General features: G+C 48.6%; 1 protein-coding gene across 5 annotated transcripts in view; it reads left to right on the top strand.

The window, feature by feature from the left end:
- The window catches only part of Poe (E3 ubiquitin-protein ligase-like protein poe), a 278,680-nt gene that overhangs the window by 103,599 nt on the left and 158,234 nt on the right, over positions 1-16,847 (top strand). For all 5 annotated transcript variants that reach the window (XM_077682762.1, XM_077682782.1, XM_077682776.1 and 2 more), the window contains exons 27-34: positions 2,249-4,196; positions 5,103-5,132; positions 5,487-5,657; positions 5,817-5,999; positions 9,026-9,094; positions 13,252-13,341; positions 13,856-13,948; positions 15,584-15,871. In XM_077682762.1, the coding sequence (XP_077538888.1) occupies positions 2,249-4,196; positions 5,103-5,132; positions 5,487-5,657; positions 5,817-5,999; positions 9,026-9,094; positions 13,252-13,341; positions 13,856-13,948; positions 15,584-15,871 (2,872 nt within the window). The remainder of the gene's footprint in view (positions 1-2,248; positions 4,197-5,102; positions 5,133-5,486; positions 5,658-5,816; positions 6,000-9,025; positions 9,095-13,251; positions 13,342-13,855; positions 13,949-15,583; positions 15,872-16,847) is intronic.

The following is a 16,847-nucleotide window of genomic DNA, read 5'->3' as shown; positions in this document are numbered from 1 at the left end:
ATCCCACACATAAATCTCGCGTTCACTTTCCTTTTGTTTTTCTACTTCAACGAAGAGCTGATCGTACGGCGGACGAATTTTTGGAAGTATACAGGGTAGGCTGTTCAATAAGCGATGAAATGTGTCGTTGGAAAAGTGTGGTATGTGATAAGGCCCCCTGATTTCAGTTTCTGGTTTATTCTGGAGGCTCCCTGTGCCATATGACGATATTTCGAAGAAGCATTTAGTCGCGGACGCGGATTATATTGTAAGCCCGTCTCCGCGCTGCTCGCAGAGGATATATGTAGCAGATGAAGGTCTGCGGGCGCGCACCTCACGACAAGACGACTCTGTCGTGTGCTGATCCCCGAGTATAATTATGCATTGTCCATGGTACTTTTGTTGAATATTCCCGAATTTAACACAGACTGGCTTGTAAATGGTGGTGATCAATATCTGAGGTATAATATTGGCAAACGTAACTGGTGTGCTGTCAGGTATGAGTGCTCCGCTGATTATGTAAGCGCACAAAACCGATTTAAATCGTAGTGTATAGCCGTAGCATGAACATCTGAGGAACCGGTGGTTACGGAGACACGGCTAGTAAATTCAGGTCAGTGTAACTACAGTCGGCTCCATCATACGCCGGTTCCGCGACGCTGGCCTGTGACACACACTTGGCGCTTATACAGACCGAAAATACCACACTAAGATCTCGTCGGAAACATTTGCACTCTCGTAAACACACCCCATTTGCGAACAGAGTGACTGCTTCACACAAACACGAATTTCAAACGCCCACAAACGGTAAATCTCAGTTGTGAACGTGCCGCAAAAGCAGCGGCGGCACTGGGGAGCGGGGTGCGGACTCCCGCGCCTGCTTTCGAAACGGGCCGCTAGGGGGATTTCAGTGGCGCCCCTACAGGCCGCGCTCGAGGCGTATAGGTCCTGGGCAGATGTCACAAAAGAAACCATCTGAAACTGCTTCAGACGTGCCACCATCCATGTGCCGGTAGTGACTTTGAAAACTCAAGTACTACAGTGAAGCCATCACCAGTGTTGACAAAGTGTGGAGTGATATCTCGGAATTTTCAGATGCCATTGGAAACCAGTATTCACTTGTATCTAACGCGCCCTCGATTCCAATACACACCTGATTTTGGTGAACAGGAAAATGAAAAAGCTCAAAAGGTTTCTTCACAAGACAAGCTGTTTTGGGGGGCAAGAACTTCATTTATTATTACATTAGGATAGCTCTCGTCACCCTCCAATTGCAACAGACTCTGCAACGAACCACCCATGGAGGCTGCCCTTTCAAGCTCAAGTCGTAAAAACCCAGAGAAACTTTCAAAAGTGTGAAGTGAGAGGCTGTCAAGGAGTGGCAGTCCTCTGTTGAAGAGGGTGCACTACATACAATACTATATACGTTCGCTGCTCATTCTTCTCCGTCCCGTTAAGGCAAAATTTTAAGTGTGGAAAAGAGTGGGCTCTCTATCATGGGCTTGCTATATTCAGAGGGGCACTTGCTATCTGCTACCATTTCTTTTCAACTTTTCTTGCACAGAAGCACTCGCAAGGCCCCATAGAGCCCCTCACACCAGCTGCAAAACGTCTTTGCGCCTTGCAGATGACATGCCCATACCCAGCCCCCACAGGAAGGATACACCTTCTTCTTTGTGCACGTGCGTGCGCTGCTGTAGTTTGTGCCTTGCATGCAGTAGTTACCTTCGTTCTGCGCAAAGAAATAAACCTTAATTGTTTTTGGGGGGGGGGGGGGACTTTGTTATTGTGGCGCTGCCGTGGGCCTCGCAGTCTTTCACACTTCGCTCACGCAAACGTGCAATTATGGTTGCCTTGCTATGTCGGTAATGATAAGGAACCACAAGTGCGGTTTTGTCTAGTACAGTATGCTACGTTTTCGTGGGACCATGGAAAAAAAACGCATTTATTGCCACATCGTTCCTAGTGCAAGTGGAAGAAGACGACGACGAAAGCAACGATGATCCTTTGCCCACATCCTCTGAGGTGATTGGTGCACTCTGAGGTCATTGGTGATTGGTCCAGCGCTTCTTATAGGCATTTTCATGCTTAAAGGGTTAGGCCTTAAATCCTCAACACACTAGCACAATAGCTGAAAGCCCTCATCCGGCTCCTTGCAATGCTCTCAGGTATCATCTTGTATGGCTTGTTGTTTCTTTTGACTGAGCAATGTGTCACTTCAGTGCAGGAATAATACCCTGACGTTTCTCTATCTCTCTCTCCTGGCCAGGTGGAGCCTGCTGCTGCAAGCTGTCGAGCCGTCGCTGCCATCTGGGCGTTCCGAGACCCACTTGCGTGCCCTGGATGTGGTGCTTCGGATGACGTCGCGGCGTTGCCCCCAGATCTCGAGCACGGTGGCTGCCATTGTGTCCCAGCTGCCCCCGCAGGTGGACAGCGCCTTGGACTTCTGGAATGCCATGGCCGTGAACGTGTGCAACTGGAGGAACGACTTTGCCAACGACAGCCTGCCGTCGGAGAGCTACATCGCAGCTGTGCAGGTGGCCCACTTTGCGCCCCTGTCGGCCAACCCGGTCTTCTCCATCAGTGCGGGCCTGAAGCGGATACTGCAGTGCATCGTGAGGTTCTCGCAGGACGTCTTCAGCTGGACCTCGGAGGAGAGCCTGCAGGACGACCTGGTGCAGTCCATGCTGCCCCTCCTGCTGGATGCCACCACCGAGTCTCAGGCCGACTTTGTCATGCTGGCCCTGGAAGGCAGCATTGGCTCGTCCGAGACGGAGGAGTTTGCGCAGCATGTGTATGAGGAGATGCTCTACAACTGCTACGAGCTGCTGACTGACTATGCCCACAAGGACAGCGAGATCCCCGAGCCAGTGTTCCACGAGTGTCTCAAGTTCATCGAGGGCCTCCTGGACAAGTACCCTGGCAAGCGAGCCCTGGAGAGGGTCTTTGCCGAGAAGGACATCTGGAACATCATGGTGTCCGCAGCGGAAGGCAACCTGGGCCCTACGTACGGGGTGCGTGTGCTCAAGTTCTTCGTCAAGGTCTTCTTGCACATTGAGAAGAACAGCGGGGATGTATGCCTGGAAGAGATGGACATGCTGATGGGCAGAATGCACCGACTGACTGAGCTGGACACCAAGCATCTTCAAAGCTGGCTTTCCAAGCTGGTGACTGGTGGCAAGGGCCCGAATTCGAGCGAAGAGGCCAGCGCTGTACAGGAGTCCAGGCACCTGCTGCCAAGCCTGGCCACGTACATTATCAGAGGCGAAAACAAGCTGTCCGCCCAGGTGGCCGGCCGCTTCTTGACTGCCTTCATCGAGATTGCGGCGCAGCTCCTGTCTCCCACCTCCGATGGTGTCGGTTTCTCTGAGCTGATGTCCGTCATGGCCACCTTGGCCAGGGCAGGTGCGGGTGCGGGCCACCTGCAGCTCTTTGGGGCTGCCACGCAGTGGCTGGTGACCTTGAAGCGGATCCTCTCTCAGAAGGAGGTGCTGTGCAAGCTGGAGGACAGCGTGGCCGCCAGTGGCCGGCACCAGGTGGTGCTGATGTCAGCCGTGTACGTGCTCAAGTACGTGGCCGAGGTGGTCAGCGCCTTGAAGATGCTGGCCGAGCGGCCGCTCATTGTGGGCCGTGTGGGGGCGGCCAGCCCGCCGCTGGAGGTGGACGCCCAGCACCCAGAGGCCGACTCGGACTGGGCCGACGAGATGGGCCCCGAGGACGAGGAGTCCGGTGGGGAGGACTCGGACGAGGACTCTCTCTGCAACAAGCTCTGCACCTTCACGATGACCCAGAAGGAGTTCATGAACCAGCACTGGTACCACTGCCACACGTGCCGCATGGTGGACGGCGTGGGCGTCTGCACCATCTGCGCCAAAGTGTGCCACAAGGACCACGACGTGACCTATGCCAAGTTTGGCTCCTTCTTCTGCGACTGTGGCGCCAAGGAGGACGGCACCTGCCAGGCCCTGGTCAAGCGCAACCCGCAGGCATCCGCCGACACTGGCCCGGGGGCCAATCCCACAGCGGCAGCGTTTGCACAGGCCTCGGAGAACGTCGTGCCTAGCTCGATGCGTCGGAGGGCCTCCTCTCCTGTGCAGGGACCAGCCCCAAACACTGCCGCCAGTGCTGCTGATCCGCGCCCCCCGCCAGCCGCCGCTTCTTCTGAAGTCAGAAAGGACTCCGAAGAGCTCATGCAGCAGATGGTTAAGGATCTGGAGGTGGGCAGCCACTCCCCGAGTTTCATAATGGGGGGATATCTGGGCTCTCGTGGCTGAAAGTAGCTGTCGTGTGCCGATGTTCGGATTTCTCTTTTTCTTTCTTTTTTGTTTTTCAAATATTTGACCTTACAATATATACATTTATCTATACTTGTCTCGATCAGAGCTTTAGTATCTGAAAATTTCAAAGTATTCAACAGTAGTGAATAGTGAAGGTTGGTGTTCGCCGGCAGCATTTTTACAAGAGAGGACACGTCCAAGCGCTAGTCTACCTGGGCTCATGTTTTTATGTGCTGTACTTGTGCTTGTATAACCCACCTGAATAATTGACAAGTTCAGTCTCGGTCGCAGCAGCTGTTTTGCTTAGAGGTGAATTAGGAACATGCCCAAGTGCTGATATTCAACAGACATGGCTCCCCAGGTGGTTTAAATTAAGCCGTAGCGATCTAATTTGGCGTGCCTTGTAGCCCAGACACAGCTTCGTAGCCACACACAGACGCCTGCTGGGCATTGGCTAGCAGCGCTTTTTCTTGTTGCGCAGCACTCCTTCCTCCTGATTGAGAAGAATTAAGCAGCTTCACACTCAAACAAAATGACGTGTAGCAACGGTTTTTCTTGGTCGCTCAGTATTTTTTCGCTCTGTGGCCTTGACAGCCTTCACATGTAACAACGGGATTTTACAGGTGGCATACCTAGCGCTCTCACACTAAAACAATAACAAGAAATAAACATTGTCCAGTGTGCCAGCATCAATTGTTATTTAACGTAACGCCTCAGTGATGTTAGTTTGGAGGGTAAATCGTAGTTCTCTCGTACCTGGTCGAGTGTTACTGTGTAAGATAATTTTGATGTCTTTTGAAAGCTGCTGCATCTTTACATTACTGCAACCTTCTTGTTTCTTTCTAGCCCCAGCGAGGAGCTTTCATTGAGCACATTGTAAGTGTGTCTGTCATTTTACTCTTCTCCCTGCTTACCCATCTTTGCTCCAATTTTGCGAGGAAACTTTTATCATAACTGCATATTTCTTCTACAAAGTTTATTACCTTTAAATATGGGCCTTGCCTCTGTTTCCTTTGAACATTGTCTTGAAAAATGAACATCGCTACCCCAAACTCGGTATACAGAACTGCTAGAATGCGCGTGGGAAGTGACCTCAGGGGATGCCCATGAATGACGTTTCTTGTGGTTCATTTTGTCATGCAGTAGTTGTTAAATTTAACTCTTGCTTGGCTGTGGGTTGAATAGCTTGTAAGTGCTGCCTGAGCGACAGAGGCATGCTGTCCGTTTCAGATTTCGACAAACCTGGTGGCCACAGTGTTGGAGTTGATACAGCTCCTAATGCCAGCAATCATAGCCACCTACAACCGGAACTCTCCCATTGGCAGCTCTGCACGGGCACAGAAGGCACTTGCAGACCTGCATACTCGGGAAAAGCTGTTTGAGCACGTGGACCACCTTATGGTGAGAACTTTGTGGCATTTGGTGGAGTCGGCCAGTGTGCTGTGTCTTGCGCTCCATTGGGCTGTGCATGTGAGGCCTGCCACGATGCATTTGTTTGGGACCAGGGTGGCCGGCCAGCAGTGGTCCCGAAGCGCTACAGTGCCCGTTCCTTGCGTGCAGGTGCCTACCCTGGGCTCCCAGGAGGGGGCCTTTGAGAACGTGCGCATGAACTACTCGGGCGAGCAGGGCCAGACCATTCGGCAGCTGCTGAGCGCCCACATGATCCGCCGCGTGGCCATGTGCTGCCTCGCCTCGCCCCACGGCAAGCGCCAGCACCTGGCCGTCAGCCACGAGAAGGGCAAGGTGGGCCCCACGCTCCTCCCCACCCTGCCGCTAGCCCCCTTGAGCTCCTCCGCTTCCTCCGCTTGCATGTGGTGCTCGCCGATCGGAAGCGCTTTTCAACACCGCTGCACAGCACCACACGTGTTGTGCAACACTTCCCAGTCCTGCCAGACTTTTGGGAACGCTACATTTTGCCCATGTTGTGGGAAACATGTTAGCTAGTGCAGGGGTGTAACAGCTGCACCAGTTGCGCCATTTGTATACAATGTCATATTTTTTAACCAAGCTGTGCCAAAACCGTAAAATTCGTTTAAATTTCACCACGTTGCACCAAAATGCCCTACCAGGAGCGAAATTTCCCAGTTTCACTAACTTTAGCGAAGAATAAAGAATGCGTTGGCAACCTGAGGTTTGTACGTCATCCAATCCAATCCAGTTGCTCAGACAGCCCTGACAGACAGCCCATGCCTTCATGCACAGTCCCTAGCCTATGCCGGCTATGCCTCTTCTAGCACACTGTACCTCGGCCGAAACTAAACTCGCTCTAAGAGTGGGGCGAATTTAGTTTTGGCATAGGTACCCCTTTAAGCACGGGAAAAGTGCAGAGGCATGATTGCAGGCACCAAAGAGCGCACCAGTGCGGCTTATCGCTGCATTCCTGATTTCGATAAGCATCTTCAGCTATCTGCTCAGAAGTGTGTGGGGCATAGTGCTGTTGGTGCTGCTGTAAACGTACTGCACGCAGGTTAATAGGTGACAACCGAAACGTAGAGTTCACTGCCGCCTCCTTGTGCATGACCGTCAAGTGCACCGCGGAGGCATGGAGTGCGTGTCGGTTGCAGTAACAAAAGCAGCTCGCCGTATCCGTGCACGTGATCGCGAGCGCAGTGGGTGTAAATATACGTCTCACACGGCAAATGCACTGGTACATTACATACAGCAAATGCCCCGGCGGTGACGGCGTGAGCTTTGTAGGCGACGTCCTGCTCAAAACCAGCAAGTGATTTGTAAGCTTTGAACAGATTCTTCAATAGCTTGCTGAACTAGAAAATATCCAAGGGGAAGCATTGATTGCATACCCATGATGTATGCACTAGTCATGTATCTGCTGTTTTTTCTTTTCGATACATGTACGTCTAGTCATGTATTGAAAAGAAAGTTTTTTTCTTGTATCTTGTGTAGCCAGATGCTGCTCAGGTGGAAGAGCTATTTAATATGCAATTAGGTTAGGGCTGGTCATATAAGGGCATGCACTTTAGAGTACAAATAAAGTATCATTGGCAGCTTTTATACCATACCATTCGGTTTTGTTTTTTCTTTCGTTGCTCAATCTTGATGAACCTGTTAGGCAGATTGGCGCAAATACACCATGCCCTCCTGCTTTCTGGAGCATTTGTTAGTCGCATTTGCAGGACTTTGTCCACCGGAGCTAAAGCATGTCTGAAACGATTTTAAATTGTTTGCACATCATTCGAAATAAACTGCTCCAAATTTGGGATGTGTTACTCAAAAATGGTTTATTTTTGCCGTAGCCTGCACCAGATTTCGATTTTCCTGCCCCAAAACTAAGATTTTATTGCTTCAAGAATTTTGCTTCAAACCTAATTTTGGCTCCAAAATTTGGCCCACAATGACAGCCTCTTACTTACCATTCTTGAAAATTTTTCTGGGCTTTTACGACTTGAGTTTGGAAGGGCAGCCTCCATGGGTGGTTCGTTGTAGAGTCTGTTGCAATTGGGGGGTGATGAGAGCCATCCTAACGTAATAATAAATAAATTTTGTTGCTCCAAATCAAATTCTGGCTGTTGCACCCCTGCTTGTGGGGTAAGCAATGTGAATACGTATGAGCATGTTTCCATCTTCGAGACAGTTGTTTGTAAACTGCCAACTACGTGTGAATGCATGGACATTTAGAACTGCTGGTTCATTCAAAGTCTGCTCCATGGTGCCTTCGCCCTCACTAGATGTGCAAAAAGGTAGCGGGAAAGGGCCTGTATAAGCACAGTATTGATGTGGAAATAAGGTTTGAGTAGCCATCTGCTGCCATTGCGTTAGTACTAGTAAATGTCAAGTTCTGGCTGATGATGGGAACCTTAAAAGTTTGCTTGTGTTGTAACCTGCCGCGGTGGCTCAGTGGCTAAGGCGTTGCGCTGCTGGGCACGAGGACGCAGGTTCAATTTTCGACCGCAGCAGCCGCTTTTCTGATGGAGGCGAAAAGCAAAGACGCACGTGTGTATGAGATTTCGGCGCATGTTGAAGATGCCCAGGTGGTCAAAATCAATCCGGAGCCCTCCACTACGGCGCGCCTCATCGCCTGCGTTGCGTCGGCGCGTTAAACCCTACAATCAAACAATCAAAAGTTTGCTTGTTTGCTAAAAAATTTGCCCATGGACAGCAGTGCACAGCAGTGACTGCACAGTTATTAGCCTCGTTAATTTTGTTGCTATACCTGAAGTGAAGAAGTTAAGGCTGTTTGATTTTTCTTTTGTGGTAATTTTTTTGATGACATGGCAATTAAAATTCTACCTGTCCTGGTAGGATTTGTTGAGATGAACATGGTGTCCTCCTGTGTAAAGTAAATGAAGCAAAAACTTTTAATGCTGTTTTGTGCGGAATCATGCCTTTAGGTAAGCACTAACTGCAGGGTTTGTGCATATCAGGCCTGTCTCAGCAGAAAGAACAAATGGGCTACTGTCATTTGTTAAGCATACGGATAGATAACTGGCACATGTTATTTTGCATACTTGAATGGCCTCCTCTGGTATGCAAGCTTTTTTCGGAACTGTAACAGAAGTGTGCAAACGATGCCTTGTTTGTGCACCACCTCCTTCTCTGCCCTTTCCCAGCACTCCATGCAGCTGCTGGCAGGAATTCGGGGGCCTTCTTTCACGTTGCAACTTGGTTTCTCTCAAACACTGTGCCCCGACGCATTGGTCCTGGCGGTGGTTTACTTGTGTTTGGGCCTTGGAAATGTGGGACAGGCCATAAGTGACAACAGTGTGAAGTGGTGGTGGTGATGATGATGTCATGTGCTCTCTTCTCTGCAGATCACACTGCTGCAGCTTTCAGCACTCCTCAAGCAGGCAGACTCTAGCAAACGCAAGCTGACTATCACTGTGAGTTTGGGATTTTCTTGCTCTGCGAAAATTTTTTTTTACCTGGGCATTAAGGTAAATACTATAAGGGGGAGTGGATGGGACAGCAGTTCAGCTTGTGCAGGCTGTCCTAGTTATCGAGAATGAAGAGATTAAAAGCATGAATTGAACACAGTTTGGTTTGCATTTGTTTCTTGCATTGCCATGTTATTTTTTTTCTCCTTTTTTTTTTAATGTATCGATGGCATTGTATTTGGAATGTAATCCCCATTACACCTGTTTAGGGGTGTGCAAATAGTGATCTTCGCTTTCAAAGCGAAGAGGAAGCAAATAATGACTTTTTTTTAAATAGTTGCAAATTGAAGCGAATATTTTCAAATTGAAGCAAATATTGAGCAATTTCGAGTGAAAAAAACTAATCTAAATTGTTGCAAGCATGCTTCAGTAACTAGCTTGAAAAGGTTTTGAAAACTTTTCATGTGGCATAAAACAAGCACGAAGAAGCTACCCTGATTCTCTTTGCTTTATTGATTAGATTTTGCATAGCGGCAGCTTTCACTCCTTGTGATGACTTCAACCACAGGTGCTTCAGTATATTAGTGTAATTAGGGTATAACTATATATTTTGACAAGTTGTATAGCCACGAAGCCAAAGATAACACAGCTGTCTGTATAGGGAAAACAGTTTTGTGAGTGCTGTGGTGTCAACACCTGCTTGTCAAGAAAGCTTTATCTTGGTGTCTAGGAGCATTAGGCTAGACAAATTTGTTTTTCTTGTGTCCCACATAGGAAAGAAGGAACAGTGCCGGCTTACCAGATCTAAGCAAGACATGGGGACAGACGTGGTCCCCACACAGATTATGGATGCTTTGCACAGGACTTGTACAAAAAGCGCCACACGCAAGGCAAAGACCCTAATGGAGCACAGAATTGAGCATTTTTAGTGCTGTTTTCTTTCATAATCTGGCCTTCTACACGTAACACCAGCCATATTCTTTTATTGATTTTGCTTTAACTCTTGATCACCTATTTTAGTATTTACCTTTGCATCTCTTAACCATGTTTTTGGTTTTAGCGCTCTTTCCCTGGCTGACCTTGTGCCACTACAAAACCTACCATTATCATCATCATCGAAATGTTTTAGAAATTTATTTGAAAATTTTTGCTATTTGATTTGAAACTGAACTGAATACTGCATTATTTGCTTTAATATTCGAAAGTTTCAAATATTCACACACCCCTACACCTGTTTGCGGCATGCCACCCATTGCAAGGATGTTTCTCAGGGCAAAAATGAAGTGTGCGAAACGGGGAAAATGCAGTGCACATGCCGTTGCTTTATAGTTTGTAGTAGCACTTTTTTCTAGTAAGCCGTGGGGGAAGGGAGCACATTTTTACCTGACCTAACATCAGAGGGTTAGGGCCGTATTCTGAGTCCCTCCCCGCCGCTCAGCTGAGGGGAGTATTCTGCAAGGCTTATGCATAGGGAAATCTATTTCAAGGATCTCTTTCACTGGAGGCTCGAGTGAAGGAGAGATTGCTGTAATGCTAGTGCCAGCTACAATTCCTGTACTACTGCGCAAATTAATGCAACATTTAATGGGTTGGGGGGTGAGTAGTAAAGGTGAAGGGGAATTGCCGCACTGTTCTGCATGTCCCAGAGCAAAAGCTCTGTCTGGAACCTGGCAAGGCTCTACTTGCACCCTTTAAGAATCTGCGGATCTGCATAACCTCAGCGCTCCTTAGTGACAAATCATTGCGTTCAGTGGGGTGGAGTAAGTGAGTGATGAGACCCAGTGTACAATTTGCGAGATGTGCAATCCATATATAGTCACTTCCCCACCCTGAAGCCATCCATTGTTGTTCTGAGCCATCATTGTTCTGAGACGAGAAAACGGACAGGGGATGACTGGCCAGATTTACTGCACGTGGAGTCCGAATTACCACGGGCCGAAAAGTAGGCCGCAGCATTCCTGAGCAGGTACTTTACACTACACCCATTCAAATTGATCACTGAGGTTGGATCATTTCAGTTCAGTGCTGAGTGGCTTTGCTTATGTTGCAGTTACTGTGGAGACATTTATGTGCCTTTCTAGCTTGGAGCACCAGCTGGGATGCTTTGACTTTCGTTAACCTGACACAGTGCGCACAAGGTTGCAGATGCAGTTGCTTGCAGCAGGGGCTGTATATTGAAGGAGCAAGACATTGAGTTTAGGTGCACGTAGAGGTTTTGCACCTCATTTAGGAGTTGCCTAAAGCTTGATATGGTGTGTGCCCCGCAGCTTAGGCACGGCCTTGACTGAGAGCCTCGAATTCTGAACATTATTTGTGCCTTGTAGCAGCGCAAGTAAGAGCCTTTGCCATCTTTGATTCCGATTTTTCATTGTTGCCATTGGGCTTTGTACCTTGCATAGCACAGCTTAAAGGGACACGGAAGTCAAAATACAAGTTGCCCTAGATCGATACATTAGCTCACTGAGAACATGAATATACTGGCCCGTGTACAGAAACTGGCCCGTGTACAGCTGACGGTGTTCAAGGCCAATCCGAAGCGCTCTGTTTGTCTGAACTGATATAAGGCGTGGGTGAAGTGGAATCATGAGAGGCGTGCTTTTTTCGAGGAACAGTGGTGGGTGATGGAGGTGCCTTGGCAAATCAGCTTGCAGTTGGGTAACTGCATAGTAGCGCCAAATATGAATTTCGCGATGCAAAAACGAAACCGAAACTGCTGGAAACTTGCTGAAAATGCCAGGTACACTTGTTAGACGGGTGGATTTGGAAGAATAAAGCTATTTCCTTCGAACCAAACTTCAATAGTGAATAGCTGGTGTCGTTTTGAGGTAATTATCACCTCTCAACACTGTTGGATTACAAAGTTGACAACACAATTTGGTATTTGACTTGCTAGGAGCCTCTTGATCAAAAATATTTGATGGTAATGAAACATAACCATGAGCGGCATCTTTTTTGTTGAGTGCAGCAGCCACGTGCCCTTTCGCAAGAACACACACCTAAGCTCGCAAGAAACGCTGTAAAAAATCTCAGTGTCGCCAGAGGGGAAAATTTTAAAGTGATTTCAAACTGTAAAATTTTCAAAATTTAAGATTTCAAAATTTTAAAGGGAATTCAAAGTGATTTTAAAGTGCAGTGCCTAGACTAACCACTTAGGTGTACAAGAAATGACTACATGTCAAAATCAGCTATATAAAGCATTGATCACTGGTGATCGATTTGAATAGGGGTGATAACGAAAGAGTTCAACTGTCTGGTGTGTGAAACGTCTCTCTTGGCTGCCACTACTCGTCCATACTTGGGGCGGCAGTACTGCTTTTGAGGAAGCGTGCGAGCTACACCCGAGCGGTTGATTCGACACCAACATTTGCGGCACCTCAAAAGAACAATGTTCTCTCTCTCTCTCTCCCGCCCTCCTCCGGTAGCGTCGTATGCAGTTGCTTCTATACTGCTACGCATCACCGCTGCCTCACTTGCTTCCGGTTTGTCGTGATGCGAACAGCGACTGCAGTCTCTTGGCACTGAATCAGTGCTACGTGAGGTCAGACTTTCGTTTGAAACCAACTTGCTAGTTGCCTTCAGTGTCCCTTTAGTACTGTAGGTTGATGACCGTGCATGGGAGCTTGCATGTGCTTCTCATCAGCCCATGGAAGAAAGAATACTTGGGAGAGGCCCTGATGTCCCCGGGCGTCATTTTGTCCTGCTGCTCCCATCTTGTTGGGATGTCCACAGGGCCCACTATCTTTTCCCATTCTCCACTGCTACATCTGTTCAAAGAGTAGCTGATCGGGCATGTCGAGACACGCGGACATCACAAAAGCCTGCGGACATCACAAAATCTGTTGATGAGCCGCTCTCGCCTTCTCCACCTCTAATTTCATTCACACCTATAGCTCTGTCCAAACGCTGTAAAAATTATCCGTGGCATTTGCCCAAATTTAGCCGCCTTAGCCATTAAAAATCAAGCCCATGGAACTCTTTCAAATGATGTCACTTTTACCATGTTCTTCTTCTTTTTTTAATGCATTTGGGACATTTGAGGCTTCCTTTGGATATTCTTTCCTCCATGCATCAGCCATTGTGTCGGCATTTGTGGGTTTGTCGTGCACTTCAGTTGCATAAAGCAAGTGCTTTTTATGTGACATTGTGTGCTGTTGGGAATGCAGAGGCTGGCATCGGCCCCTGTGCCTTTCACGGTGCTCTCAATCACTGGAAACCCCTGCAATGAGGATTTCTTGGCGGTCTGCGGTCTCAAGGTACAGTAGTATACACTGCCCTTATCACAAACAAGGAGGTTTTTTTCACTTTGGCCTCATTATGGACGATTGCTTCACTTGTCTGCTAACGGCATTCTGTATGAACACACTCGTTTAGGAAGTGAAATTGATGGGGTTTCACCATTGCTCCATTTCTCAGAATGACAATAAGAATGTCAGGACAAAGTGATACAGTACATACTTCGCCAAACGATTGGAGCTGAAACTTAAAACAAAAGCTTAGGGGAAAAAAAAAAATCTCTGTGGGTAAGATTCCCTGTAGGCTAGCTAGTTGGTTGTGTGACTGTATTGGAGGGGCCAGAATGCAGTCTCTTGAAGTGAACGGGGATGTCAGGATGCCGTTGTTTATTGTAATGCCCGTGGAAAATTGCGGGGCCATAGCTTCATGGTGGCATTGCCAAGCTGTCGACGCACTGCTTTGTAGAGCCAAGTTTTCAAGGAACTACAGTTAGGACAGCGTTTGGGTCTAATGTGTTATTCTTCCACCGTCTAGGACTGCCATGTGCTGACCTTCACAAGCAGTGGATCTGTCTCCGAGCACCTCGTTCTTCATCCTCAGCTGGAGTCGGGTAACTACATCATAAAGGTGAGACATGCAGTGGGGCTCGTTTGGTGGAAGAAGGGCAGGGTGTTGTGGCATCAATGAAAGATCAAAGCAACGGGCAGGGTCTTCTGGTGTGCCCATTCATCCAGACACTGTTCTTTCCTTTTGTTTCATTACCATGTGTTTTTTGTTGTTGTTATGCTTGTATCACAAATTACAATTTGGTCAGTGTAATAGGGCTGGGATATTGGGAACCACACTTTAGTCAGTGCAGCTTGCTGCTTCAATGTTTGGGTAAATTTCTCAAATCTGCAGATTGACTGTTCCCTTGGAAAATCATATTCTTATCGGGTTAGCCTTGCTAAGGCTCTTTTAATCCAGTAATGCTTTGCCATGCAAAACTGGAAGCACGCTTACAACCTTTGGCATGGCCAACAGCTTTTTAGTCTTGATCAGTAGTAAACTGAAGTTGCTGCATATTTCCCTGTAGCCTGATGATGGGCTTATCCCAGTGCGGTCTACTGAGTGTCACATTTTGAAGTCTCGTTGAAATTTCCGTCACCCAAAGTGAGAGCTCAGTGCACTCCTTCTAGTGCAATCATTTTTCTGGCAGCTATGGGTGTTAAGGAAAAGCGATACCCTGGGCAACCTTAGTACATGCCACAACCGGTTTTATAGCTAGCAACCTGCTCACATAGCCGGCACTTATTTGAGCCAGCGGGCCGAAAAATTATTGGCTAGGGGCAGCATGTGCCCTTACGTTGTGCAAAATTTAATCCTTAACTTCTCTTCACACATGGTGTGACCTTGGACTGCTGGCATAAACTGCAATGGTTGTACTGATAGGTACCTAAATCATACTGGTCAGTCTGGATCTGACTCTTAGCTATACAAACATAAGCGTACACAAATAAACCACACTGGTACCATATTAGTCTGTTGAACTAGAATATTTTATTTTTGAGCATCTCTGTTCGTCGAAACTTGAGAACCTTTATTGACTTTCGTTTAAGGTGGAAGAGCTTTCTTTGGTGTGTCTGTCAATCCATGCAGAAGCTCTGTCATATCCATGCAGAATCCATGAATTGAATGCAGGAATCCGCTTTAGAATGTAGGCCTCGCATTCTGAAGCAGAGTTTTGCAGCTGGTATATATTCGAAAAACCTTGGCTGCACCAGCTGGCACTGCATTTGATCCTCGATTTCAAACGGGCAAAAGCAAAACGGAATCGCTGAGCATCTATAAAGCCGGTTGGGGAATGTAATGCATAGTGTCTTAAAACAGCAGTATGTTGCTTGTTCGATTGGCAGTTTGTGCTGTTGCAAAGCATAGGGATTTGGTTGTGATTCACTGTTCTGGTTGCATTGTCACTACAATGTTGGTAATTTTTGGAGGGCTTTGTGTCAGGTAGAAAGAACTTTTTGGCAAACAAGCTGAATATTTGAGAAACTGAAAGGTGAATATGATTATTCTATCGTGCTATGGCTGAGTATTTGTTTGCACCACCCTTATGCATAGGGCGTGCAGAAAGACCTGTAGCTCAAAGCGCTAAGCATTGCAGCTTACAGCAGGTGAAGTACCTACCATGCATGAATGGTACATCTACGAGAAATGAACACGGGCCGCATGTGTTCTGGCTGCCTCACCCGATGGCGTGCTTGCGCTCTCCCTGTGCAGGCCATGTGGCTGCCGGGCTCTCAGACTGAGCTGGCCCTGGTGACTGCCGACTTCGTCAAGGTGTACGACCTGTCGGTGGACGCAACGAGTGCCCAGTTTTTCTTTCTGGTGCCCACTGGGCGGCTGCGTGACTGCTGCTTTGTGTGCCCCGAGGACGGGCCTCGCCAGCTGCTGCTCATGTCCTCCACCGGATACGTCTACTGCCAGCCCCTCGTCGAGGAGAGCTCCGCTCGCCACGGGCCCTTCTACGTCACCAGCGTGCTCGACGTCCAGCACCCCGACATCAAGGTCAGCAATGGGGGCGGGACTGCAGTGGCCGGAAAAAAGCACAGTCTGCTGGTGTGGCTGGGAGGGAAATTTAGTTCCTTCTGGAATTTACTGCTTCACTCAGGAACTTCTTACTATCAGTGGCGTGGTGCTCCTGAGTGAGATTCCAGTGAAGTGTGCCATACGTTGCCATAGTTAGTGTAACCCCAATAATATGACTTTCAAGGGACTGCGCAAAAGTGTCGTATGATGGGGTACGGGTAATGCCGGCCTAGTAGATGGTGCAGTGATGTGATAGCTGCGCCAATTGCGCCTAACTGCGCCGAGAGGTAAGTCCTGCTACATCCTGCCACAAGGACTCTGATTTCAAGCAATCTGCGCCAATCTTGCGCCGAAGCTTCGTTTCGCCGGGCTTCCTCGATGTGGCGTGCTCTTTACACCACGAGCGCTGAAAAGGAGGGAATCTGGGAGTGTTCTCTGCTCGCGAAAATGCGCCGCGCACCCCCAGGCGCGCTGACGCTGCCGCAAAACACCCGCACGCTGCGTGCGGCGCGGCCGGCGGTGGCAACATGGCGGCGGTTTCGGCCACAAAGTGGTGTGGGGATCCCAAGCGACTGCATCTAACAGCTCTCTAAAATGTTGCTCAAGGCACCCACGAAGTTGCTTGTGCGGAAAAGGAGCTTATAATGGGGGCGAAAATGGTACTATAAACCATCATCCGCGCCGCTAGTGAACGCCCATGCAATATCTGCCGGGGTAGTAAGCCTAAACATCTCTGTCTGAGCCAGCTGACTGTCTCAAGCGCTTCGAAACTTCTGCCATGAGGGGCGCGCCTCCCCATTGGGGCAAATCGGCAGCTCCTCCCACTGTCGCGCGCGTCGGGCATCAGTTTCTGACCGAGTGCCACAGGCGTGGTGTCGTCGATGCGGGCGTGCAAATATCGCGCTCGCAACGCCGACGCACATGAATCGCGTGTAAAAACGCGCCATGCGGTTCA

Source organism: Haemaphysalis longicornis, unplaced genomic scaffold (assembly GCF_048455015.1).
Source record: "Haemaphysalis longicornis isolate Haplotype H1 unplaced genomic scaffold, Haemaphysalis longicornis Haplotype H1 scaffold_1, whole genome shotgun sequence".
Lineage (NCBI taxonomy): Eukaryota > Metazoa > Arthropoda > Arachnida > Ixodida > Ixodidae > Haemaphysalis > Haemaphysalis longicornis.
The sequence above is the reverse complement of the archived record's forward strand: the minus strand, read 5'-3'. Positions and strand labels throughout refer to the sequence as shown.